The sequence below is a fragment of the Zonotrichia leucophrys genome, chromosome Z (genome assembly GCF_028769735.1).
Source record: "Zonotrichia leucophrys gambelii isolate GWCS_2022_RI chromosome Z, RI_Zleu_2.0, whole genome shotgun sequence".
NCBI classification, from domain to species: domain Eukaryota; kingdom Metazoa; phylum Chordata; class Aves; order Passeriformes; family Passerellidae; genus Zonotrichia; species Zonotrichia leucophrys.
The window spans coordinates 24,534,876-24,561,902 of record NC_088200.1 but is presented as its reverse complement, the minus strand read 5'-3'; the positions used below and the strand labels follow the sequence as shown (position 1 = coordinate 24,561,902).

At 39.4% G+C, this 27,027-nt stretch overlaps 1 protein-coding gene across 6 annotated transcripts in view; it reads right to left on the bottom strand.

Annotated features, from left to right (window-relative positions):
- Positions 1-27,027, bottom strand: part of MCC (MCC regulator of WNT signaling pathway) — a 183,138-nt gene that overhangs the window by 36,655 nt on the left and 119,456 nt on the right. For all 6 annotated transcript variants that reach the window (XM_064735489.1, XM_064735487.1, XM_064735490.1 and 3 more), the window contains 4 exons: positions 24,035-24,177; positions 16,483-16,619; positions 12,342-12,505; positions 7,540-7,746 (listed from right to left, as the gene is read on the bottom strand). In XM_064735489.1, the coding sequence (XP_064591559.1) occupies positions 7,540-7,746; positions 12,342-12,505; positions 16,483-16,619; positions 24,035-24,177 (651 nt within the window). The remainder of the gene's footprint in view (positions 1-7,539; positions 7,747-12,341; positions 12,506-16,482; positions 16,620-24,034; positions 24,178-27,027) is intronic.

The following is a 27,027-nucleotide window of genomic DNA, read 5'->3' as shown; positions in this document are numbered from 1 at the left end:
GGATTTTATACTAAATACATTTATACAAAGACTAAGAAAGCTGAAATCTCTTAGTCAAAAACCCCCAGATTTAAAGTTGCATCAAAGCTTAGACTTTCTTAGGCGTAGGTGCATCTGGACAGTGTTAATCAATCTCTGCTTGAAGCAGCAGCAGCAGTCGTGCTCTCTGTTCAACAGATGCTTCAACCCACTGCAGAGAGGAAAGAGTTCAAGTTGGAATGCTCTCCAGTCATCAAGGCAGTATTTCATGCCTCCTACAATCTTCTACAGCCTGCTCCTATTTCCTGAAGAGTATGTATCCCTGCTTCTCTCCACTCTGCTGTATGCAAACTGAAGGAAGAGTGCCTGCACACTTAGTGTCAAAAGAATTTTTAGGTAATTACAAATTACAAAAAACAAAAAAAAACCAGTCTGTGTGCTTTACATAACATGGCATTTTTAAAAAGCCACAGGTGGCAATAATAAAAATACATGAAGTCACACTGCACTTTTGAGTTCCCTGTTCAGTTGTGGAGGAGTTCTACACCTTGAACAAAATTTTTACCAAACAACCAAAGTACACAAAACCTCAAATCAAATCCCCCAATGTTCAAAGTAACTTGCTGAAAAATTATATGGGTGCTTGACCCAGAATTATGTATCATAAATGCAATTATCTCATGAAGTTAACTGAGCAGAGTGTATGAAGTGGACATCCATAGCTCGTGTCTTCTACATATTTGCAGCTAAGGCATCTTTTGTTCATACAAACATATTTAGCTTCAACATGGGTACTGCTGCAAACATGGGTAGAACGCAAACCTTAAGGAAAAAAATGCTCTATTGGTGCAAACCAATAATTTCAGCCTGTTGATATGCATAAACTTGAAATAAACCATGCATGCATATTTTTGCTTGCAGATGTGGAGCAAACAATGCAGACAGGATTTGTACTGTGGCATTGACACTGAAAAAAAAAACCAGCAACCCAAAAACTTCATCAAGTAATTGACATTTATTACTATTTCTTTCAACCCAGGCTGTTCCAAATTAAATTCTCCAAGTGCTGAAGTTACAGCACTGTATAAAAGCAAACAAATAGGAAGACTGTTTGGATATATTCTTTATAAAATAAAATCACAGCCTCCATGTCCAGCTTAAAAATTGCTAAAATATTCACCTATTCTCAGAAGCCAGTCCTGTATCACACAAACCTTTAATGCAGATAGGTTTCCTTTATTCTGTGTTTTCTTACTGTGAAGTAACTATTGACCAGGATTACAAAGCTAATTATTCATACAAATCTGTAAAACAACACTGGCAAGAGAAAGAGAAATTATCACAGCTAAGACTGTAGTAAGGTAAAGCTTTGCTCAGGAAAGCATTTCTAGAAGAAAACTCAGAGCACAGCACAGTTATTAATCTGTGCAGCTCACTGCCTTAATATTGTATCATAGAAGCAGCCACGAAAAGTAGCTGCCTGCTTATCTGTCATTCTTGGTGTATTTACTAAGTCAGGCCTTCATTTATGAAATTACATGCTGAACTGACTGCTATAAATAACTGCACTAATTTTAGCAACACTGAGTACTGGATGCTAATTCTGAGCAGGATAACAGGGTGAGTTTGTCTGACTGGTAAAATCATGCATCTCACAATTCACACATTCAGCAAGCATCTCACAGCTGGGCTGCCCATCTACCACACTGCCCAGGGACACATTAGGTAACTATTTCTGGTCACCAAAACCTACATTTTAAATAGATGAGCATGCAGCATCTTTTCTGAAAGTACTTTTCCACACTGGTAGCTATTCTACAGAAAAAATAAAGAATTACCAAAGAAGGGAAAAAATACCCCACACCAAAACCAGAGTTTGGTGAATGCATAGGTTATGAAAGAATTGGTTTTAAAAGCAGGATTAAAAATTGTCTGACTCCCTGTGTCAAGTCTTTAGCATCATTACCAATGTAATATAAATGATTCTGAAGATTATTGCATAGAATGAAGGTAAAGTGCAGTACTGCACATGAGACACAATAAACATTTGGAAATGGGAGAGAGAGGAAGGGAATATCTTAAAGGAAATTGATGACAAAATTGGCAAAATGCAAAGGGTAAAGACAAGTATAGAAACAAACCCAAAAAAGTTACATTTTAAGACAGGGAAAGTGTGGATATCTGAGTTTGGGAAGAGGGATAACCAGGAAGGATTTAAAGAAAAATTTCTTGAGTCCTTGCATCACACTAGTTTAAAAACAGAAATATGCAGAAGGGTATAAAAATTGCCATAAACTCCTGAAGTACTAAAATGAGGTGGAAACTGTCTGGCAAGCAGATCTCACCATGTGGTCAGAAAAAAAAAAAAAGGAGTTGAGAATGAAGGGAAAAAGGAGAAATCCAGGGAAATGTCTGTGAAATCCAGAAAAAAATATAGGGAAAGATCTTCCAAATGACTGAAGGAAGTCCAAGAAATTACAGAAGTAAAGAAGTGCTGGAACCCTGGAAAGAGCAGGTGCATTAGGTGAGACACAAGGCATCAGAAACATTAGGTTTCAGAGCAATGGACAGCCTAGATACAAAAGAAAGGTCAGGTGCAAACAGATGTTCTCAAGTTATTAATATGAACAAAAGTAACTTGAAATGTCACTTATTAATATTTGATGTTATGCAATTGAACCAACTGTTGAACTGCTTTTTTAATTTTTTTTCCTTTGAATGCTGAGAATTGGAATAGGAAATACTGAAAAATTAAAGGTAATTTCTGATCATCTTAAGAACGAAATAAAAAGAAAGCAGGAGTAGAAGACAAAAGAGGCTGACACACTATAGCAATGTTCAATTTATGAAAGACTTGATAAGCTATTAATAGGCATCACAGACATGTTTGCTCAAATGCATCATGGGCTACAGAAAAATATTTCATTGGAATATTCTCATTATTTGTAACCATGACTCTGAGAAGCATGTTTTTAGTATTTTTATTTTGCACATGCATAGTGACAACTACATGATTCATTAACATATCCCAAATAAAACACTACAGCTATGAACTGCCTGTTTCTGTCACTGATTTCCACATTCAAAGGACACCTGCTGCTTTTGTTTCTAAACCAGTTTCAAATGAGAGACATGCCTGAGATTCTTTTCCCTCTACCCTACTTGTGACCTGTTTCATCATACAGTACCTTTGAACCCTTCAGGTAACAGCTCTTTCCCCCCTCAGCATTTTAATGCTGCTTCATTTCCTTTCCCCCGTTATAACAGAGGAGGAAGATGAAGTACAACAAACCACAGGGAGTGAACTTCTCCCACTTTCCAATTTATTCATGCATACTGCAGATCTGTGGAGGAGAAGATGCAACATCAAACACCAGTGTAACAATTTGAGCTGCTCTGAGGGTCTTTCCCAGCCAAAAAAATGCCTTGCCTTTCATTTAGTCCTAGTGTTGACCATTTTCAGCCAGATAATTTTCTGCCTTTCCTATATCATGAGCACCAGAGCAAACAAAGTTTGCCGAGTTCCTATGTATTGTCTTGTGGGATCAACTGAGTATGGTAAAGAAATCTTTCCTGGTATCTGTAAGGTCAATTAAACACTGAGTATTTGCTTGTAAGTTTGGAATCAGAAATAAAACTCTACTTTGCTGACACCCAAGAGGAGATACTGCTGCATAAGCAAATACCATGCAAGTGAAGGATACAGAGAATGGAAATAGCTTTGGGCTGCTACCTCAGGTTTCTGGTGCTCACCAACAGACAAAGGAGACAGAATAGCTCCAGGGTCACTTTAAGCTGTGCAAGCAGATAATAATCTCTAAGGGCCCATAATGTATCAGTGTTCTCCTGCAATCTGGTACAATACCTTCTGATCCCAACAGGAATGACTACAAAACAGAGTCCAGCAGATCCTGCCAGCTTTGTGTTATCTGAGAACAATGTGGGCCCAAGAACACCTGCAATGCCAAGGATCTGAGTCCTGCTGTGCCATGGGTAGGTTTCAACTGTTCACAAGAACCACATATTTTAGGAGAGCTCTCTGCTCAAATCAAAGTTCTCTGGAGTGGGGAATGTGGGCAGCTGATGGCATCACACATAAAATGCTAATTTTCTACTACTCCACAGACTATGTTTTCATTAGGGTCTTAGCTGAAGACAGCTAATGAAGTGGTTTTGTTCTGGTCAGTTTGGTGATTTCAGATGAGTTTGGAGAAGGTACAGAAAAACCTTCACAACCAGAAGCATGGGATTAACTGAACAAGCTGACATATGGCTCGTGCAGAACAGATTTAACAGACTTCCAGAGCTGGAACTGCCTTTTCATTTCAGACTTAGTTCTTCAGAAAACCCTCAGGGAAGCCTGAATGCTGCCCACACCCACTGCCTTTTATGCCAAACAACTCCTTAAGACTGTGCTGAGGTACCACTTATCTGACAACCTTTATGGGCAGTAATGAAAACCCACAATTTTTACTTTACTGTCAGGATGGAGTTTATATGCTGCTTCACTGCTGCTCATCTGAATCCCCTGCTGAACACAAGGGCTTTTGTGTAAGAACAGAAATATTACTTTTTCTTCTACTACTTAAGCCTGTTACTCTGTGTAGCAGTTGTAAATAGTGCTGACCTGATTACAGCCTTATTCTCATGTAATAATAATCATCCCACAGACTAGTACAGAAGTTCCCCACCATCTTATCTGTATTACTGGATTCAGGATTATGGTCAGCTATGTTTAAGCAGTTTCTAGGGCACTGACCAGCCTGGATCTAAAGAGATTTTATTTTTAATGCAACAAAATAATGCAGAGGTAAAATAAACCTCTGCATGACGAAATTAGCTGTTACACTGCAGACAACCTACAGAAGTAAGCAATTACCTCACTCGCTAATGACCTGTGAGAAACAAACTCTGAATGTATGTTGTTTCTTAGCTACTGTTCCAGAGAGCAGCTCAATCTGTTAACTGAGTGCAGTAAATTAAATTAAATTTCCAACAAGCCTGAGAAAAATGTATTGAAAGCACTCTGCTTGATTGCACACATTGGTCTGAAGGAACAGACCTATTGATCTGGTCAATTTCAAGCTTGTTCACCCAATTTAATTTGAGAAGGGCAATAACTAAATTTTAGTTAGATCTCCTTTCCCACTCTCCAGGGAAATAATTTGAAGTGACTTTTGAGTTCAGGTGGCACATAGAAAATATTTCATAGGTCAAAGAAAACATTTTTTTGTTGCCACTATGGACATGAAGCTACATTAAAAATGCAAATATGGTCTCCAGTGCAACAATTACATAGTATGCAGACAGGGTCATATGTCACAAATTAACTTCTCTGGTGGGGGTAATAAATCAGTTGTTCTGCATGATAAGGATGATATTAGCAGATTTCAGTAAAGTCCTCTGTAGTTACAAACAACTGAAACAAGCTGATGACCTTAATTCTGCTTCCATCAGAGATACTTCCATAATAGTGAACTGGAACTGCTGGTAGCCAGACAAAACATAGCAGAATTGTGAAAAGATGCTAAGGCTGGCTCTAGAATTAATGCAGCTGTGTTAGCTTGGCTTTTTCTGCTTTCCTTTGGATACAATCCTGATGTAATGATCCTGGCTTTAACAGGTATCCGTGCATAGCCATGCATTTCATTATACAAAGATAACTTTAATATTTTAAAGTTCCATTTAGAAAGTAGCACTCCCTACTGTTTCTTCAGAACCACAATCTTCCTGTGTCTTGGACACCACACAGTCCGGCTTCTGGCCTCATACAGCCACACGTGTTTTGTGTTATTCTGTTCTTGCTCCAGTTTTGTCCCTGAGTTTAGAGAGCTGTTGCTCCCATTTTTACTTTCTTTCTTTAGCATTTGTAAAGAGAAAATAAATTAAGAATTTGTTTTACCATGCTGAACAGGACAAGTCCCTACTCTACAGACAACAATAATTTCTTTGACCATTGTCTACATAGTTTTTTGCCAATTTAAACTGCACTTTTAAGAGATAAAAATGACATATAACATTCCAGACCAGATCTCACCACTTTTTATACAGTTTTTCCAAGCCCTACTGAAAATAACTTCTCTGGTACCTCATAGGACTCAATTTGCTACTATGGCTCAGCCATGCTGATCCCTGAGAGTACAACACCAATTCCTTCCCCTTTTCTGTTTCTCAACTGAGGAGCTCCTAGATGTCAGCATTAATTCTTGTTACCATTCTTTTAAGCCCTTTAACTTGCATGCTGTACTTCTCAAAACAGGAATCTTTTTGTGTACTCAAGGCCACCTATCTTTCTCTTGTTTGACATCTCAGTATTGACCTGTGTCAGCTGGAGTATCAATAATTGCATTTGTGTAAGCAAATTTCTCAAGCACACACTTCAACTCTTGCCTGCTTGTGCTGATGTCCACCTCCTCAGTTTGGCAAGAACCCAGCCAGTCCATAAATGTGACTTCTGTAGCTCAAGGGGTAGTATTGGCTCCAGTAAAAAAAAAAAATTGTCATTATCAGTTCAAAAATTTCAGGACTGAAAACAACCTATGGTATATAATAAGACAAAAATTTACAACGGAAAAGTTGAAGTGATCTTGCTTTATAGGATTCAAGATTACTATTCTTGCCTCATCACACCTGCCTTTTTAGCGTTAGGAGAGGACAGGGAGTTTTGAAAAGGTAATTTGAGTCTTCATACCTCAAGACTGCAAATCTCACACGATGTAGCTCATGCTATAATGGCACAGCCACTGCAGAGCAATGTTAGTTTAGAACAGCAAAAAAAGCTAATCTGGTGGCAACAGGTAAAGAGTAATACTTGCAATAGTTTACCATGATATGGTGGTCTGAATTGTCACTTAGACGGAACACAAACTTGAAACTGCCTGTTTTAAAAATAAAAAAACTTCTATCTAAACAAAACTGTGCAAATTTACCAGGTACAAAGTTAACAAATTTTAAAAGTAACTGAGATAGAGGTCACATTCTCTTGGATCTTTCATATTTTTTGTGAAAAATCTTCCCCCCCCCCTTTTTTTTTCCCTCACTTTGGATGCCACACAAAGCACAAAGCCTTTATCTGACCTTAAAGCATCATAAAATGTAGACAGGGAAGCAGGACATGGCTGGAACTACTCATTGTTCAGTATGAGAATTACTGCCCACTGACACGAGTCCTGCTCTTTGTGTTTCTCCTAATCACAAATTGAATTCCCATCAAAACCAAAGAAATATTTGTTGTTTACAGGAAAAAATAGCCTCACAGGAAAATTCACTAGATGAACATCTGCTTTCTCTATATCAGAGTTACGTATGCTTCCTTTAAGATGATTATCAGTTTTTCTGATTTCTGAAATCAGGCTGTTTTTGCACGCTGGTGGTTTTTCACAAACTCTTTTTCAATTATGTTCAGTTCTGTCCTAGTTTTGTCATTTGTACAGCCAAGCTTTGAAAGCAAAAAGCCGTACAACGAGCACAGGAAGTGAGATTAAAGATAGGCCTGTTCTGGTGACAAAACCACACAGGCTGGAGGAAGAAGAAAGCGTCTCATCTGTTCAGCAGCCTTACCCTTCTACGCAGCCTGTCCCTCTCCTCACGGACAGCGTTCATGGTGGCCTTGGTCCTGTTGAGCTCCTCCTCTTTGCTGCACAACATGGCTGTGAGGCTCTCATTCTCTTCCCGCAGGCCAGCCAGCTCCTTCTCCCACCGAGACCTCTCCTCAGAAAGGTTTGGATAAAGGTCACGTCCCAGCACTCCCTCAATCTCCTCCACAGTCTGCAAAAACACAGCCATTAACAAACAGAAAGGGCCAAAGAGAACTGAACAGGATTAATGGGCAGATTGAGTGTTAACAGGCAACTCTACACACTCATACATACACCCCCAGCCTCTCAACACCATTAGTTTGCTTCTTTTGTTTGCTAAGTAAAATCAAACCAAATTATTACTTATTTTCTTTGACAGTTTGACCATTTCATTAAAACATTTCATACTGACAAACACCAAAGCAGACAAATACATGCAAATAAAACATGCCACCTGTGAATGACAGCAATGCTGGTAGTTTAATCTCAGAATATTTTAGAACAAATCAATAACTCCTTGTCATGGGTGAGTGCTGTACTTATTGTTTGCCTGCTGAGTAACAGGCAGAAATGAGTAGTCAGTGAATGTGCATGGCATGGGGCCTTATTTACTGCTAGACTAGTGCCACAAAAGGGCAGTAAAAAGACTGGGAGAGGATTAAAAGAGGGTTCTTAGTTCCCATGTCCCTGAGTATGTTCTTTCCTTGAGGTGACAGCGAAATGAAAGGAAGAACTCCGGCCTTGACTAGTCTTACAGGGGATGTTAAAGCCTTTCCAGCATCTAAAAAAAGCTGGGTTTCTGTGAGACACAATGGTATCCAGCACTTCCTGTCCCACCTCTGTGCTCAGAGCTGTGTAGACACTGCTCAGTTCAAGGGACATTTCACGAACTTCCAGTGGGCAAAACTGAACCACGAGCACGCACCAAAAGCAAGGGAACACTGCCATGACTGAACTGACTGTCAGGCTGGCCACTAACATGCTGATACACAGCATAACAGTGTACGCTGTGCCTGAGCTCCATGTCTAAATATGGAAGATATCTGCAACCAGCAAAACCACTTCAAATGTTGTCCATAAGCTTTTAATCTCCCTGAAAACAGTGTGCATTGAAATGATGGGAAGAAACATGGAAAATAAAAGAATATATGACATCACTGGTAATGCAGAAAGTTTCATTTAATTGGCTAATCCAAAAACAAGTTATAGCTAAAGCCTATACTTTTACATCTAATATGGAAGATAATAGATGCACCAAGGTTAACAATATTCTATTTAGCTGCTTAATTCAAAAGAACATTTATATCCTGATCTGTCCCTTCCAATTCAGCATATTCTAGGAATCTATGATTCTATATATTACTGAATATTTACCTCTATGTTTACTTCTTTAAACTGGGAGGGACCAAAAGAGCCAACTAGACTACAGCTGAAAATAATAAGCCTAGCTGGAGACACTTTTTTCTCCCTGCAATAAATCTTACCAGTGTTTTCAGCATTGTCTGACTTTGAGGTATCAATGAAATTTCATTATGTCTTCAGTTTATCCTTTTGAATTGTATTTCATGTCTCTCTTACATAAAAGTGCAATACATTTTAGAGCCACAATTATGAAACTCTATTGACAGAGTATCAGAGTATCTACACTGTAATTCTGCTTACAGGAAATTGAAATTACTTTTCTGAAAAAGGAAAGGCTTGCAACATCCCTGTGAGGTGAAAGAAGCTGCAAGTCTCCCTTGTATTACCTTTACTTGGACCCATAGGTCTCAAATTATAACCAGGTAAATTATTTCAACACAGCATGAGGATGAGTTCAAGATCTGAATAAGCACAGGGTGGTTAATCTCACAATGTAAAGAGAAGCCTGTAATGGCAGGAGCATCCTCTTTTGATGATGCCAGCTTTATTTAAACAGTGCCTCTTTGTGGCGGTTTTGTCCTCCCCCTTCTTACCCCACACCACCCTCGCAGTTTCCCCGCTGTTTTCTCATCTCTCTAATGTGTAGTTCTGCTGCTGACTCCTTCTTCCCCATTCCCCATGCTCCAGTGTTGCTATTTTCCCAAGCCCTCCCCTTCCTAGACCACTACATCTTTCTGGTGTCCAATATGCTACCAACTGTCCTCCATGGAAAATAAAACATAAACACTCCACACAGATATAGCTATGTAAAATAATGCTGATTAGTTTTCTTCAAAGCAGCATTACAGAGCAGTTTTATCTGGTGTGCTGCTGCACAACAGACAATTCAGGTATAATTTCACGGAGTATGGGATTGAATTACAATGTCATGTTCTGGGCACAGGGCAGCAGGATGTCATATCATGGTAATTCCAGTCTTGTTGCTGCCACTGCCATCAGTGCTCTCTGCCTTATTTTCTTTACAAGAAGTGTTGTGTTACAGATGAGATATCAGATTAAATCAGCAAGCATCAGGTGTAAAAGACATTAAAGCAGTACTTCTTCCCATGGTGTAACTCAATGGCAGAATTTATTCCTAACAGAATTTATGGAGGCCAAGAATTTAGACAGGTCCAAAACCACAGTAGATAGATAGAAAGAAAGAAGAAAATTTCATCCATTACAATTAAACACAAAGACATAATCTTTGGTTCAAGTTCCTACAGACCCACTTTGCTGGAAGCATCTCTGAAGGAAGGAGAACAACATACTATGCATGTAATTTTTAATGTCTTTCCATTAGCATCTGCCACTAAGTAGTCCATATGGACTTTTGGTCCAACACAGTACAGCTGTTCTCACATTCTAAATGTTTCATCCTTGGAAATATTTACAGCTTTTTCAATCAGCAAAATTTTAGTGGTTAGGTATCTGTTACTGATGTGAACTCCAAAATAAACAAAGTATTAACCAGACTATTCTGTGGAAATTTTCTTAAATTCTTTTCTTAAAGTATGCTTTTGTAACTGATAAGTGAGTAAGACAATCTGATAAATTTAATTTCAAGGTCTTTTCAGTTTCTGTGGGGCAGAAACAATTGAGACAGCTAGGGTGACATAGTTTGCATAAAAGAAGCAAAAAGTAATTCAGCATCAACTGCAATAAAAGGAACCCAGTGAAATTTAACCACCAAAGCTAAAGGATTTAAAACATGTATATGCATTAGTCTGTTGGTGAAGAAAAAAGCCAATAGTCAAGGCAAAAGGTAGTCAGAATACTTCAGGCTTCCATTCACAATTCCACTCACTTAAAAATTCTCTCAATTTTTTTCTCTGAGGAAACAGGAAAGCAGAAATGACCTGCAGCCAGGGGTGCAATGGTGGAAAGGGGCTTTTATGTGTGGGTTTTGCTTTGTTAAACACATCTCACTTCAGATACCTCTGCGGGCCTCACACAGGCTGATCTCTACCTATTTCCGAGAATCCACAGTCTTTCTTTTGGTAAATAGTGACCTCTGAAAACAGTTCATCCCAAAACTCCAAAAAGTACTTGGCAACATTCAAAGTACTGATCCTAATACTCTGAGACACTCAAATAAACTGCCTTAATACTGATCCCAAGAGACCAGAAGTAAAACATACACACATTCTTCAAATTATTACTCAACATTAATTGCTTTATATTCTGTTATATTCCTCAGGCACCACGAGGGAGAGAAGGAACTTTTCCCAGCAGTACTACAAAGGGTTGTCAAAGCCATCTAGAATGGTCAGAGACTTCTTCACTGCAAGACCAAACTGTCAGTACAATTTTTCTTGTATAAATGAGTCACTGACACCTTTCCACCTGACACAAAAAGCTTGTTCATGTCTTCCCTGTGCACAGGAAGATTCTCTGTGGCTCTCTTGCTTTCAGGTTCTGAACTGCAGTGCCTTTTGTTACATGTGCCAGCAAACATCCATGTCCTTGTTTGGTTACATTCACAACATACAGCTATCACTTGACTTATTTGTTCCTGAGACTGATTTATCTCATTTGAACTAATGCACAACCAATGCCCAGTGTTAAATTACCTTTTGCTGCGCTCTGGGGAATGGTGTTCCCCAATTTAGTGTTCCCACTGAAACAACTCCAAACTATAGCCCTGTTCACCCATTTCCCAGACTCCAGTGGAGGGACAGAAAGGGACATCAGAGACACAAAAGGCAAAGATCAAGGGTTGAGATAAGAACTATTTACTGGAAACAGCAATGAGGTAAGAAAATTAACAGTAAGAGCAAATATACTGATAAGGGACTGTACAAGAAATGGGCAGTTTGCACATGAGCTCTCACCCTCAAGAATACATGACCAGGAAGAGACCCCTTTCCCCCTTTTCCTGGAAAATGAAGGATATAGGATAACATGGCCATGCCCCCTCCTGGCTACTGCAAAAATTAGCCCAGTACTGGCTGGAATCAGCACAGCTTTATATTTTAAGGCAGCCAATCACAACTTAACCAACCACAAACATACACAGTGTGTTTTCAGTCACTGGTCAATGATTACCTGTAGGACCTTGGGCAGGTGACAGCTTGTTTGCTGAATAAGCAAAATTGCTTAAGAAAGTAAATTAACTGTTGAGTATCCTCATTTCTCTTATCTTTGAAATGAGCATAGGACAAATACATTTCTGATTTGAGGTCCAAAGTAGCTCCTCCTGGACCTTGGGAGGCGTAGAACAGGTGTGTTACTACTTACAAACTCACACGGTGAACTCAAGTTGACTCCTGTGAAGTACTTTTAACATCTTTGGAAGCAAAGTGTGATTATGATTATTACAACAGTGATCAGATGTCTCAGGCAATGAACATGCTGCATTTTAGAGCCTAATGTTACCATTACCTTAATAGCTAAATCACAATGTTCACTGGCAGTAGTGAGTTGTTCAATGTGCCTGTCCACTTCTGCCACCGATAAACTGCAGCTGCTTTTCTTCCTCCCACAGACAACATTTTCCAGACCTGTCAGCACTCTCTGCAGTTCTGAATTCAAGTCACTACAGTTATCTAAAAGAAAGCAAGACAAAACAAAACAAACATCACAACAATTAGTGACTCAGTGAAAAAGCAAACTCTTAATCAGGAAGTGTCTGCTGCAGAACAGCCAGGACTGATACTGTTCAGAGAATGTCCTTGCACTCTGCCACTTTTTCCTCGACAACTGATAGGCTTAAATATCATAATCACATCAACTGAAATCATGAGCTACCTCTCATCTGACAAACAACATGTGACTGTTTCACCCCACGGATTATCTGAAGTGTCCATTCTTTCTTCAAAACTCCCTCTTTTCTGAAGAACATTTCAAGATATTAGATGCTTACATTTTGTGACATTTTTTTTCAGTTGTTTTTTTGGCCATTCCAAGGTCTATTATCCTGATTTTATTGAAGTCATACGTTCATCTCTGTAAACACAAGATTCTTCTGTCTGGTACATTCAGGGACGTTATGACTTGATGTTTTTCAGAGGAATTTTTGTGGTTGTACTTAGGTATTGCCTGATTTTAAAAAATCCTGGTGTTTACAGAAATGATCCCTACCAACCATCTTAGAGCCTATGTTTTATTTTAACAGCTACGCCTTCAAATAAAACAGCCGAATATTCATGGATTATAACACCACAGTTTATGTTTCATACTACAACCATATTACCACCTTATACAATAATGCTATTTTAAAGTATCACAGAGAATTACTTCCTTTCCCAACTTCAGGCAAATCTCTTCTAGTGCCCACTGCCGTAGAATCCTCCACTTATGTGAAAACAAGTGGGTCTTTGTACCTTGCTGGCTCACTCCATAAATTATTTTTGTTTCTCTTAGGTTCACCTCTGGCGATGGACAGTGGCAGATCCTAAGGTAGACCTGTGGCAGAATTCACCCTTGTGCTGTCTCCTGGATGTACCAGTCAGTATTTCTGGCTGGCTAGATCAGAGTCTGCAGTAGCTACCCACAGCACAGCACAAAAAGGGGGCACTATGAGGCAGCAGCACACCTGCAGTTCCCCCATCCCACTAAAAACAGCAGCAGGCATTCTTGGTGGAGGCTGTGCTTCCTGTACTGCTGCTGCAAGCGCTTCACATGGTTAGACCTTCGTGGTAGTCTCGTAGCTGTGGATCTTGCAGGGCACTAAAGCAGTGTGGCATTGAACTGGGTCCAAACTTTAACAGACATGAGTCACCAGATTATTGCAGACTGTCTTGAAAACTCCCTGTGCAAGGGAGGATTGAGAGCTGCTGGAATAGGAGGAATAGGAGCTGTAGGAATAGGAGGAACAGAAAGTAAAAAACTGCAAACTCATTATCATTAACCTAACTCCACAGCCTAACACTCATAAATACAAACCTACTCCTGACCAAAAAGAAGAGTTTAGAATGATGTTATAGCACTGCATGAAAAATTTGAATGCGCAACATATACAAGTTTTTTCTGGGAAGTCATTCACTAATTCCTAATTAGCAATCACCCATGTGTTATAGTAATACCAAAAAAGCCCTTCATAATACCATCACTCACTCACAATCAGGATATAGCAAGAAGGATGCTTACTTGTAAAAACCTTGTGTTTTGTTTGCTTGAATTTGCTTTTTTCCATAACATCTTCTGTAATAAACATCTTGTACATTTAAACAACCATCACAAGACCTTGTCTGCTGGGATTTGTTCTGATGGTGACACTTCCCCCATAAAATAAGTATTTTACAGTGTGAGAACCCCATTTCTGACAGAAAACCAGCACAGCCAAATCACAAGTTCTGCAAGACACACTGGAGAGCATTCACAGTTCTACCTCTAGGTGTTTTATTGCCTGTAGAACAGAGCAGCAGATCCACATGCCCCAGAGTGTCATGAGGTACTACTGGTTTTACTAAGTCACTGATTAGGGCAGTCGCTCCATCAGGGCAGTAAGCAAGTCATGCACATGGGTTAGAGCATGATTATTTATCCTTATATACGTATATCTAGGATTTAAAATCATACATATTCCTGTATCTATATGTGTGTGTGCGATTTATTTTCACAGGATTATGAAAACAACATCCAAAAAAGACACAGTCTATGGATAGAAGGAAAATATGGAAGAAATGCTGGAATCCCTAGACATAACATTCTTACTTTGTCCATTGTTGTCTGTGAGCCTACCCTTCAGGGAAAGGCAGCACCCAAGATTTGCAGATGCTTGTGGTCGAAGGAATGATGAAAGTCACAGGGTCCACAAAAACTCACAAATACACACCTGGCATGAAAACTAACCTGGGTCAGGTTAGGCCCTGACCTATTATACAAGCACATGGCAGTGGTTTTTGGATGATGTGGGAGAGGGAAGAGAGACAAAGAGCAGATGGTAAGAGAAGAAGAGAAGGAGCAAGAAGGAGAGAGTAGGAGAGAGGAGAGAGAAGGAGAGAGAAGGAGAGAGAAGAAGGGAGAAGAAAGGAGAAGAAGGGAGAAGAAAAAAGAGAAGATCACCAGTCTTGGCTCTGGCATGATTCAGCCATTCAGAGTGCTGGGTTGCACATGTAAAGCAAGCACCCTGGACTTTGTGGACCTGCTTATAGGTAAGTTTTTCCTGGTCTGGAGATAAGGTTCTCCCTTTCTATGCAAATTAGTTATCATGGGCAATCTGTTCTTTCAAACCTTTCTAGAAATGGCTGGGAGGGCTTCTGGGGTCTTAAGTGACCTGGATTCCCCTCTACAGCACATGCCCCCTTCTCAGCTGCATCCCTGCGCTTGCTGTGTGCTTTGTTGTGCTCATGTCCTGGAGCTGAAGAAGGACATTTGTCTCTAAAGAGTGGCGCCTGTACCTCCACATGGCTCCCTTCTCCAGCCACATCCTGTTCCTTCCCAGAGTGTATTATTACCAACAATCCTTGGCTGGCTCCAGAGCTATCTGTCTGTTGATTTTTGAGACAGAAACATCATCCGCATTATATTCTAGGTATCTACAATGTACGTCATTCTACTGCCATGTTTTTCATTGTTATAACAAACTTATACAACTTGCTGTTTATATTCACAAAGCCTGGTTCAGCTTCACTTCATGAAGACACAATAAACCCTGAAAAGTGATTAAGCTTCTTTTTTCTTCCTTGGTAAGAAGAAAATTAAGGCTGAAAAAACCCTCAGAATTTGTTCAAATAGGAACTTAACAGTAAGCACTAGCTTTTCAAAGTAAAACATTAACTTTTTTATAACTTTAAAAACCTCTATTAAATATTTTTAATTCCTAGATCAGACACTTCACAGTCACATTATTATTAATACTGTTGTATCAATGCTTGTAGAAGTTGTAGATGTGAAAATACAAATATGCTGTTGCAGGTCTTGCACATGTAAACAATATAGTACAGGAAACAGGAACAGAATACTGAAGAGAATTCTGGAAATCTGTCATAGTGAGGATTACACCAGAATTCTGCTAGAAAGTCTGCTTCTGGGGAAACTGAGGCTCAGGGGGGACCTTACTGCTCTCTACAACTGAGAGGAGGGTGCAGTCAGGTGAGAGTCAGACTCTTTTCCCAGGTAACAAGTGACCAGACGAGAACAAACAGCCTCAAGCTGCACCAGGGGAGGTTTAGATTGGATATCAGGAAAAACGTGTTCATGGACAGGGTTGTGAAGTGTTGGAATAGACTGCCTAGGGGGTGCGTGGAGTCACCATGCCTGAAAGTGCTCAAAAACTATGTGGGTATGGCACTTGAGGACAATAAATTTAATGGTGAACATGGTGGTGATGCTGGGTTGATAGTTAAGACTCAATGATGTCACAGATTTTTTCAAAATGCAATGATTCTAAAATTCTACAATCAAGGCACAAAGATTACTTTGCATCTAAGTTCACAGTCATGTAGAGGCTCAGCATCAATTGTGATTAACACATCCTACATTAATTCATTTCCTCATCAAATGCTTGCATTTGCATTTCAAAAGCTATGATACCTTTTTGCTGTGGGAAGTCATCACTTCTGCAAAGAACACAACTCACCCACATCTGCAGTGACCATGGTGGACTGGTTCTCTGGCACTGAGATAGAGTTCTGGTCCATGCTGCGCGAGTCTTCATTAACCTCCTGCTGGCTCTGGCTCAGCTCTGACCGCAGCTCTGAGTACTCATCCTCCTCCCTGGCAGAGAGAGCAAAAGGAAAAATTAAATTCTCTGAGGAAAAGTGCATCTTCGTGACAGTCATTTCAGACCCACAAGCTGAGCCACAGGATCCAATTCCCACAAGTGTTTTGCCCAGTCAGTAGAGATGACTTTAAACTCTTCACTGCAAAGCCACTGTGCCATGCTTGTAATACCCACTTGCAGCAGCTGGTGCCTGGTTTCCATTTCTCTATTCCTAACTTAATTATTTCTCCTGGCCATTGGAAAAAAAAGCAATGGGTGGAACTGAGTGCTACGAAGGATGTGCGCAAGGACAAAGACTGCTCTGAAGTAACTCCCCAGCTGATAATTTACACAAATCAGCACAAGTGGCCTTGATCCCAAAGTGGATTAGAAGTAGCTGGTTTTGGTCTCTTTCTCAGTCCAACGATGTCACCACCTCATGTGCAAAGTAATCATGCACATGCAGGTACCTGCACATGTGAATCAAAATGCTTTTGGAGACAGGTTGCTTTTTTATTTTCTCTTCCCAAAAGAGAGGGCAACAGATAAGTGAGCACTGCATTGAACTGCTGGAAAAAAAAAAGACTCAATTACCTAGTTTATCTGTCAAGTTGGTTCAACTAAAATAATTGAGGACACAAAATACTTTAGGTGAAGCTAATGAGCTTAAAAAATTAGGGCTTTTCTCTCCCATCTCCACACAAAGAGTTCAAAGCACTGGGAAAGAAGATAAGTAAATGAATAATAGCTTTGCTTGAGAACACTTGTAAACATTTTTTCTTTTGATCCATTTGCTGATTTAACTCAGATTTATTATTTTTTAAACTTTCATAGCAACTGTTTTCACATTAAAGTATCTGTTTTAAACATTGGAAAACCACCAGTTTATCCAGGTGCAGGGCCCCCTCTGATAGAAAAGAAACAGCCATCATTTTATTGCACACTAAATCACGCGCAGAGATTAATTTTGCTGCAGATTCAGCAGAAAAGTGTGAGAATAGAACCGTCTGGCTTTGGAAACAATGAGAAACAGCAAAGACCTATCTGGGGATCTGCATCTGGGAGGGGTATCTCTAAAGTTAGGTCTGTTGTGTGTGTGCTACATGGTGATGAGTGTTTCTTGCAGGATTCAGCCTGGAGGTGTGTCTCGATTCGTCAGGCAAAACAACAGACAAGATGGCCAATACATGCAGGTATCAATGACAGAAGTAAAGTCTGCTCTCAGAGCTGCAGAGGTGAGAACTTATGTACCTCAATAAAACCCAAAAAAGGACTTCTAGCTGGCTTGCCAAGCAGGGTTTCCCAAGGTAGTGAGTTGCAATTTCTACCATGTTCTTTTAGCCCTTACATTTGCTTCACGGCAAAGAAAGTGAGACTTTAGCAGAAGCACTTAGTGGCTACAATTACTAAACAAATTGCAGGTCAGCTGGTAAACACCGAGATTTACATCAAAGAATAGTCTTGGAAGTACCACGAAACACGTGTTTAAGAGAGTGATAGAACCTAGTCATGAATAGCAGGAGTTAAAACAGTGTAATGAAGACACATAAGCGTCATTTAATGTTCCATGAACCAGTTTGTTATTAGCCACATAAAAAGCCACTAGTAATTAGCTTTAGACAAAACAATTACCAAGCACTCAAACAGTTGTAATTTTTCCTCTGAAGGTAACTGATTTTGTTTCATTTTTCATGAAACAAATAGTCTTATATTTTTAAAACCCGAATTACCTCTCAAATGGATAAAAAGTTCTGGCCTTAAAGCAACTGCACACATAATAAAAATAATTTCTCACCACTCTTCTTTGGGATCTTGCACAGATTTTTTCTGTTTAAAATACAACACAGCCTCATCTAGCTAGTAATAGCACTGGGTTTTTCAGTTTAAGTGCCCCTCAGGATCTTGGGACAGTGAAAAGTACATCATGCAGCAGGACTCTCACCCTTCTGATGACTCAAGCCAGAAGTCAGTTTCTAAATGAACTAATGCTTTTAAAAGCTGACCAGAAAGATCAGAAATCCATTTCTGATAATGTGGCAGCAAGGTCAATCACTGCTCCACCACCAGAGAACAGACTGAAAACAGACTGAGGGCAATATGGGGGAATTCAAGGGCAGTGATACATCACAAATATAAATTCTGCCATTAAAACTGATGCTGGCAGTAACACAAGATGCTGTTTGAGACTTTCTTTTCTCCAAAACAGAGGAAAGAGTCCTCCAGTGGCACTGGAAATGCAAGGTGCTCGACAGCTGACAAGGACCAGCCATTGGACTCCAGCCACACCACTGGAGGCATTACAACTTCCTTATTGCTGCCATCAGCAACAGCTTGGTTGTAAAAAGCAGGCATTTGTTCTGTTATGGGCCCTGATGGTCCCACTTGCTGGAATGTCATGGTAAGCTGGAGGCAATTAAGACCAGATCAAGCCATTCTAAACACAGAGGATGGGAGGATTAGAGAAAAAAGTCTGTGGTTTTCAGTTACTTCTGCACCAATTGCTTTCTTCACTACTAGGTGCAACCAAGGACCAGAGCGCTGCACAGACACTCAAAAAAACTTGTTCCAACAGTGAGCAAAACTGCACATTTTTCAGCATCCTTTCACACCACAGAACACTGGTAAGGTGCATGTTTTCTTCATAGAACCAAACAGTCTACAGTTTGTACTACAGATACCAGCAGTTTTTGAACAATCATTTTACTTAAAAAAACTATTTTTAAAACCCTCTAAGACCCTCCAACAGAAAATACTACAGGTGTATGAGCACGAAGATTGACTAGTCCCTCTAAACTAGTTCATTTAGTCCCTCTGAACTAGTTCATTGTGAACAAATTGTGACACGCTTGAGACAGCACAGAAATTAATCGCTGAGGGCAGGTGGAGCTGGGCACTGTGCACTGAAGCCAACATTATTACACCCACATTGCCCTTTGAAATGGTTCCACCTAGCACATATTTAGAAGCCAGAATTAGACCTCCAGGTCACTGTGTAAATGTGACTGTAAGCGCTGTGTGCTATTTCTTGTGAAGCTGCAGTCTCTCTGCTACTGTTATAGGTGGATAATGAGATGACTGGCTCTCACAATTAAGAAATTACTATTGTTTGAGTATTAAGAAAAGCTTTAGTGATGTATAGTTATGTTATTGTAGTTTAGATGTCCTCTGTTCTTCCCATAATTAGTCCCTTTTCTCCTCCTGTATTGTTGCCATCAGACAGCCTGGGTCGTTTAGGATAGGTAAAAACAAGGCGTGCACATGTATCCCTCGCATGGGACAGCTGGGAATGGAAAAGCTTGGTGATTAGCGGCTGCGGGATGGCAACATCTGATCTCCAACGAAGTTACAAGCAAGCAGTCTCCACCGATAAATGGCAAAGAAGAGCTGACTGACAGACTTTGGGAGGGGCCAGGGCTGGCTGATGCGACCCCCCAGGATTTAAAAGACTGAGCATCCATCTTGAAGATGAACTGGCCACATGGTATCCACCAGGGCAGCTCCCAGCGCTGTGAATTTTTCCTTATGTAGTCTTCAGCTGTATTTTTTTTCAAGGTTAAATAAACCTTTTTATATTTTCAAAGTGAGCAGTTGTTTCTCACACTACCCCTCTTTTCCATTAACTTCCAACACTTCCTAAATTATCTCAGAATAAAAATTGTAAGTCTGAACAAATTATTTTACACTAATAATAAGCTTCTTGACAACTATTTCAAGTAATTCTTAGCAGGCACCAACATTGAACAGAGTATATTTCTGTCTGGTATTGTTACACTTGCTCGCTATTTTTAGAGTTAGAGATGTACCCAAACAGCCACTGGTTTAGAACTAAAAGCAATTAGACATCTCTCTTTAACTTTTCTTGAACCTCAATTTGACATCTAAGAAAAACTATCAGTCACACACTGAAGTTACAGCTGATTTTGACAGCCAAAGAAATTATTAAGGAAAAAAAAGTCAAGTTTGAATGAATCTAAGGCTATATGAAAAACTTCTGAAGTCAGAAATTTTCACCTTAAATGTAGACATTATTACATTTTAGTACTCTACTGAATAATTTCTAAGTCCTTTTCATCTTTCAGAGTAACTGGGTGCATCCTTTATGTCCAAGTATTTACAATATGACTCTGGGAAGATCCATTTGACTGGTTTTCCCATCTTCTAGGCTGTACACTTTGAGATAAAATTGCGTGCACCTTGTCAGAGGGCAGAGATCATTGGCAACGGAGGCTCGTCTACTTGCACCTGAGTATCTGAGTGCTGGAACACACTTTTTTCACCTTAATATCTCTTTTTGGAAGGCGGATTCCAAACCAGCTAGGCTGTCTGGAGCATCAGCAGTCGGGAGATTATACAATTGCAGATGAATGCTGGCTTGCTCCCCCCAAGCATAGTGAACTCATTTTCCTTAAGGAATGCTGGAAGAATGCAGAGCAAGAGCTTCAGCTAGAAATTCATGAGGCCACACACATGGATCCAAGAAATGGCTAGCAAACCTAGAAAAATCCTCTAAACTTCTAAAAATATTCCTGTAAGATTACTGCCACTGGTATCAGCATATCAGACACGCCTGGGAAGCGACACATGCATTGACATGTGAGTTAAGCTTTCTCCCAGGAAAGCTGTGCCTGCCCCATTCCTGAAAGCATTCCTAGCCAAGCTAGATAGAGCCCTGAGCCACCTGGCTTTGTGGAAGGTGTCCCTGCCCATAGCAGAGGTTGGAACCAGACGGTCTGACAAGTCCTTCCTACCCAAACCACTCCATGATTCTAGAGCTGGCATTACTAAACTGCATGAGCAAAAGCCATTACACTTCTAAACTCTGACAGTGCAAAAGCAAAAAACCCCCAACACACACCAAAAAATAGAGACAAAAATTCTCAGAATGGAGAATATTAACTAGCTTATACAGCCTGCCAACACTCCTCCTCAAACTGTTGTAACACCTTATTCAGATTTAAACATGGTGTCTCCTTACTTTCTGTCTGACATTCTGAGGGCACTGCTCACATTCAAATAAATATAATACAATTTAAAGAGGATAGTCAAATACCCTCCATGAAGCACTGGTTTCTTCTAATTATTTCTAAAATATTTTTGTGTTTAGGAACTATAAGGAATGTCACAGAGTAGAGGTACATGAAGGTACAGGTTAGTTTATTTTTACAATCTGAAACTGGTATGTGAAAAAGAAAGTCACTGTGTCAGCACTGGGGAAACATTAATCTGTTATGCAATTAATATAAGTTCTGGTTCCAGAAAGACAGCCCAAATTTCATCACAGCACAAGTAAAGCCTCTCCTCAATACTACCTGCAGGTTTCAAAGAGACAAATCAAAACCAGAATCCTCCTGTTTTAGAGGAAAGTGTAACTGCTGAGGCCCCAGCAGCGCTGTGTTCCCAGAACATCTCCACTCCGGACTGTTCTGCTGCAGCTCCCGGAGTCAGCAGTCCCCAGAGCCAAGGGTGGAGTGCTGTTCCAGCAAGGACAGCAACTGCACCGCCCTTGCTCTGTGGGATGCACGGACAGCTCCTCAAGACTGACACGTGTGGATCTCAGAGTGGATTTACAGAAAGCCACAGCAGGAGATATCAGTTTTCCTTCTTTCAGCTGGCTTAACAAACCCTGTGGAATCCCTTCAGTTTCCATTTTCAGAAGGAATATTTCTCCTCTGTTCCCCAGGCACCAAATTATTGGCCTGCCAAAGAAAATAAGCTATTTCCATCATTAAAGGAAATAAAAAGAGCCACTAACTTAACAAACATTTTTTGTTCTTACTAATAAAACCAAAACAAATAAAACCAGATGAGGCATTCCAGCTGTCTGAGCAAAACAAGCTCTCAGATGATTGAATTAAACTGGAGTGGCATGACAATGGTGTGGCACCTGTTGCAGTAGTATTGTTCTGATGCCTTTAAAGGCCAGAACTGCCCAAAAGGGACAGAAAACCTGCATTTTTCATGAAAGCAATATGTACATCCCATTAGGCTTGTTTCTTACACCTCATGTTCCTGTGCATGTCACAGCTGACTCATTTATGGACATGGTTAAACATTCAGAGGTATCCATCTGATTCCAGTACTTCATAATTTTACACTACCTGGCATTTACTTTGCCACAAGGATTCCAAACACACCATTTTTATGAATTCTATGTAATATTCTTCTTAAATGTCATAGAGTTTTTCTGTCACTCAAGAAGAAAAAACATCAGTGCAGTTCTCATGCTTTCTCAGATTTTGCTTTTCAACTAGTCTTTTTAAAAGGCAAATGGAAAGTTTGTCTGCAGAGGCATCAAGCATAAATGAAGAAGGGAGTCATGGGGATTTTTTTCAGAGAACTACTACCAGCAGAAAATACCTGAAAAATCTCACAGTGACCCTTGCTAGTTATGATCATCTCATAGGCAACAGTACTTATGTTCTTAAATAACACGAACATGTGATTCTAACACTGCTTTAGTAGTGGTAAATATGTATGTGATTGTATTTCCTCTTATTTATAGTACACTAAACATTTTTCTTTTTCCATTCTAATATATTAATGAAAGATTAGGTGAGTAATTCTAACAACATTGTCTTGTGCTAGCAGAAGTATTCACAACAAAGAAATGAAGCAATTACCAAAATGTAAGTGCAACTAATAGGTAAAGGAAAACTGAAAATTTGCTATATGGCCAGAGCACCACATCAACATTACCCACAAATGCATCAAATCTAACTTAATGGTCTCTAGAAAATCCACAGATTCTGGCATATCATTGCATCTTCACTAGGTAAACTTTAGGAAGCTCCTTCTGCACTCTAGTCCAACTTTTCAACATTGAAAATAATATGTAAAAACATAAACTGTAAAAAGTGAGGAAAACTGTTTCCATGTAGTCAAATATAAAGTTTATTTTAACACAGTAACAACCTAGTGTAATACCCCAAGCTTTGCTGCTGCAGAACCAGGCAACAACATAACTTGTACCATTGTGTTTTGTCAAAAAAGCCAGCACAAGAAGAGGCAAAACCTACTGATATCTATTTGAACCGTATCTTTCCCACAAATTATTTTGCTTAGGTAATCTACAGGAGGCTGCAAAATAAAGTTAAAAGCAGAGGTTCAAGTCGAGCACCTTCATCTTCCTTTACACACTGTTGCTATCACTTATATGGTACACTGGCACATTACAAAAAGGAATATTTAGATGTCATGGTGCATGTTTTGCAGTGCTTGTCAGGTTTTGGAAAGTGTGGCTTTGCCAGAAAGAAGGCAGCACTTCTTGGGTGCTTGGGATGATACCCTGCAGAACACACACCTTAATTATGGGCAGCTATTCTGTACCCGTCATGACAAGCCTGAAAGTCGTCATGATATTAGAGCATAACTCACACCACATCTTGCACCAGTCTTGCCCTGACCCAGAATTCCCAGGAAGCTGCAGTACCTTATGGTTGCTCCCTGCAGCCGATCGATTTTCTTGTTGAGCTCAGCAATGATGCTGTGCAGCTCTGTGATCCGCTCCTCGTAGCGCAGCGTCGTTCGCTCCTGCACGTCCTCGTGCTCTCTCATCAGGTGGGACTGCTCACACTGCAGCAGAGAAGCAAGGAAACAGAAAGGGTGTTATGGACAGCTGCAGGGAGATTGGGCACAGGGCAGGAGTGCACTGCACTACAGTTTTCCTACTCATCAAATCAACAGTGCCTTAGCAAGAGAAAAGGACAGATATATGCAGGTAGGCAGTTACAGTATTTGAGGAACTGACAGACTGTGCAGTGTACTTGTTTTTTTCCTAAAGAGAAGTTGCCATTTATGCTTGGAAAAAACCCCACTATTTGCAACTCAAAATAGTAATAAATATATAATTTTTGAATCTTAGGATCTCCCCAATGTAGTCTGAAATAGAACAAATCTTACAGCAGAAACCACATTATTTTAAAGTAATCACACTTTGAGGTTATAACTTCGTCTCTAGTGTAAATACTTGATTTCATTAATGTTTATAGGTAACAGCATATTTTTAATATGTTCGTAATCTCCAATAAAATGCTCATGATTTGAACAATTAAAGAGCTACATGACTGCTTGTTTTTCATCCATATCACGAAATCCTCCTTTTTCCTTCCCACAGCATTTTAAATGTGGTCTCCCTGGCTTACTCTTCAGGCCAGCACATGCTCTATTTCAATTACAATAAACCATTATAAACCACTGCAATGACAAGCCAGTACTGCATGCTGATTGAACCTTTGCTTTCATTTCTAACATTTTGCTTCTGACCCCCTTCAGTCAAGCCTCCTAGCAATCACACAATGCCAAGTACTGTGCTGTCAAAAAAACCAAGAATCACAAGCCACTTAACAGTATAAAACCCACACTCCTTAATTGAAGAGCGGCAATGTAAAATCTTAGCATTTCTAAGGGCCAAAATTTATAGTAATATTGGAGGTCCTCCAAAACTGCTGAATCAAACAGGTTTTTTTTTTTCAAATCAAGTAAACACTCTATACAAGCAAACTCCCTAAACCCTTTGGACTACAAAAAGTAATGAAGGAGTAGATGCGCCAGAATTTTCACAATTTGCTCCCATATTTTTAGCCACTTATATTCACAGCTTGATAACATCATCTACATAAAAAGACTGCTTGAAAATTAAAATTTACAATAAGCTTCAATAACATTTTTATTTTTCATTTTAAATAAATTTATTCCACAGTTTTTAACTTCCATGAATATGCAAACTTAAAAGTAGCACAGACATCAGAGCACCCTTCCACAGACTACAACAAAATAGTTTCTACATTCAGCTGTGGAAAAAATCACTTTCACCTACACTAAGGAAAACAGATCATATCATGACACTTCAAAGGAGAGGAAAGGAACACATTTCAGAAGACTGATAATGTTCACTTGGCTTATGAAACTTCATGTTGGCAACTGATAGGCTGTTCATGTACCTTATGATGACTCTTTACAGTAGGATCATTCTACAGCTTATTTCTCACATTTCCACATCTTAACATTGTATCTTTCTGAAGAACTACCACAGCTTTCAATGTGCAGAAATAACACAGAGAAAGTGTTTCATAAAAGCTTTAAAGCAGATTTAGGGGCAATAAAGAGTTGCTTCTTCAGCCTTTCTAAACCTAAATTTCCTCTGACACACATATTTGTCCACAAATGCTACCTCACCATTATAAAGATCAATCTATTATGTGCACTTGTGTTTTTTTTAGCTTTTAAACCAAAGGGATGTTTCAGATAGAGCGTATAATAATTGTTTCCAGATAATAAATAAAACCCCAATCACAACAATTTTTGTCTTTTTAAGCTATGTCTGAAAAGCAGAATTTGTTTCTATTGACTGAAGATATATGGACTTTTGCTAATGGGTTTCAGCCACATTACAACTTGATTTCTCTTTTCTCCAGCCAATTTTCAGTGACCATTTTTCAGGATAACATCATTCAGTGACAGATGTACTTTGTGAACAACTAGCAGTCTGGCAATATACAATAATAGCTTCACAAGATTTGACTTTTTAAAAGAGCTCTTGAATTATCTTAGGTAAAAGCAACTGGAAAAGGCTGAAAGGAAACCTCTGCAAAAGACAAGCCATGATGCTGAGGACAGGTCTGTTTTTGAGGCAGGGAACAGAATTGCATCTCCTAAGTTCTCGTCAGCCATCAAGAAAAAATGGCAAAAGCATCCAAGCAATGGAAACATGGTTCAGTAAAAATCCCAAAATGCACCAGTGGAAAATTGTTCTGGCTATTCAAAAGTGCTCTTTATTATGGAATTGTCATCTGAAAACTTAAAAAGGAAAAGACAAATGCATGTTTTTCTACCCACTGCTGAAGTTTTTTTGTGGGATACTACTGTGGCTGTTCACCACCATCCTTCGTTTCTTTATGCTTTGAGTCTCAAAACAGCAATCTGCCATCAGTCTCTATTTCTTTCCAAGGTGTACACATTCAGCTCCTAAGATTTATTTGCATGTCAGTCACACAATACAAGGTAAATATAAATACCTATATCCTTAATAATAAATACCTTATACCCTTTTCCTCATCTTTATTCCAGCCTCATACTTATAAACTCCAGTCTCAAAACCCTTAAGAGGTCTAATTCTCTGAGAAAGCAAACACAGGGATAACCAACTAAAAGATTGCAAAAGATGAGCAATTAATTGTTGGAGTCAGGAGAGAAGTTTCCAGTCCTCAATATAAATTGAGAACTCTTGGTTGTTATTTGATACAGATTAAAAAGATTATTTCATTTACAATAAAAATTAACAATGGTCTGATCTCTTGATGCTAGGAAACAACAACAGCAAGAAGTGTATGAGGGAGAAGGATGACAAGACAAAACATTTTAATTCAAATTTACTGTCTGAACAAGTGATTCTATTTCCTACTAATGTTCATGAATTCTTAGTGA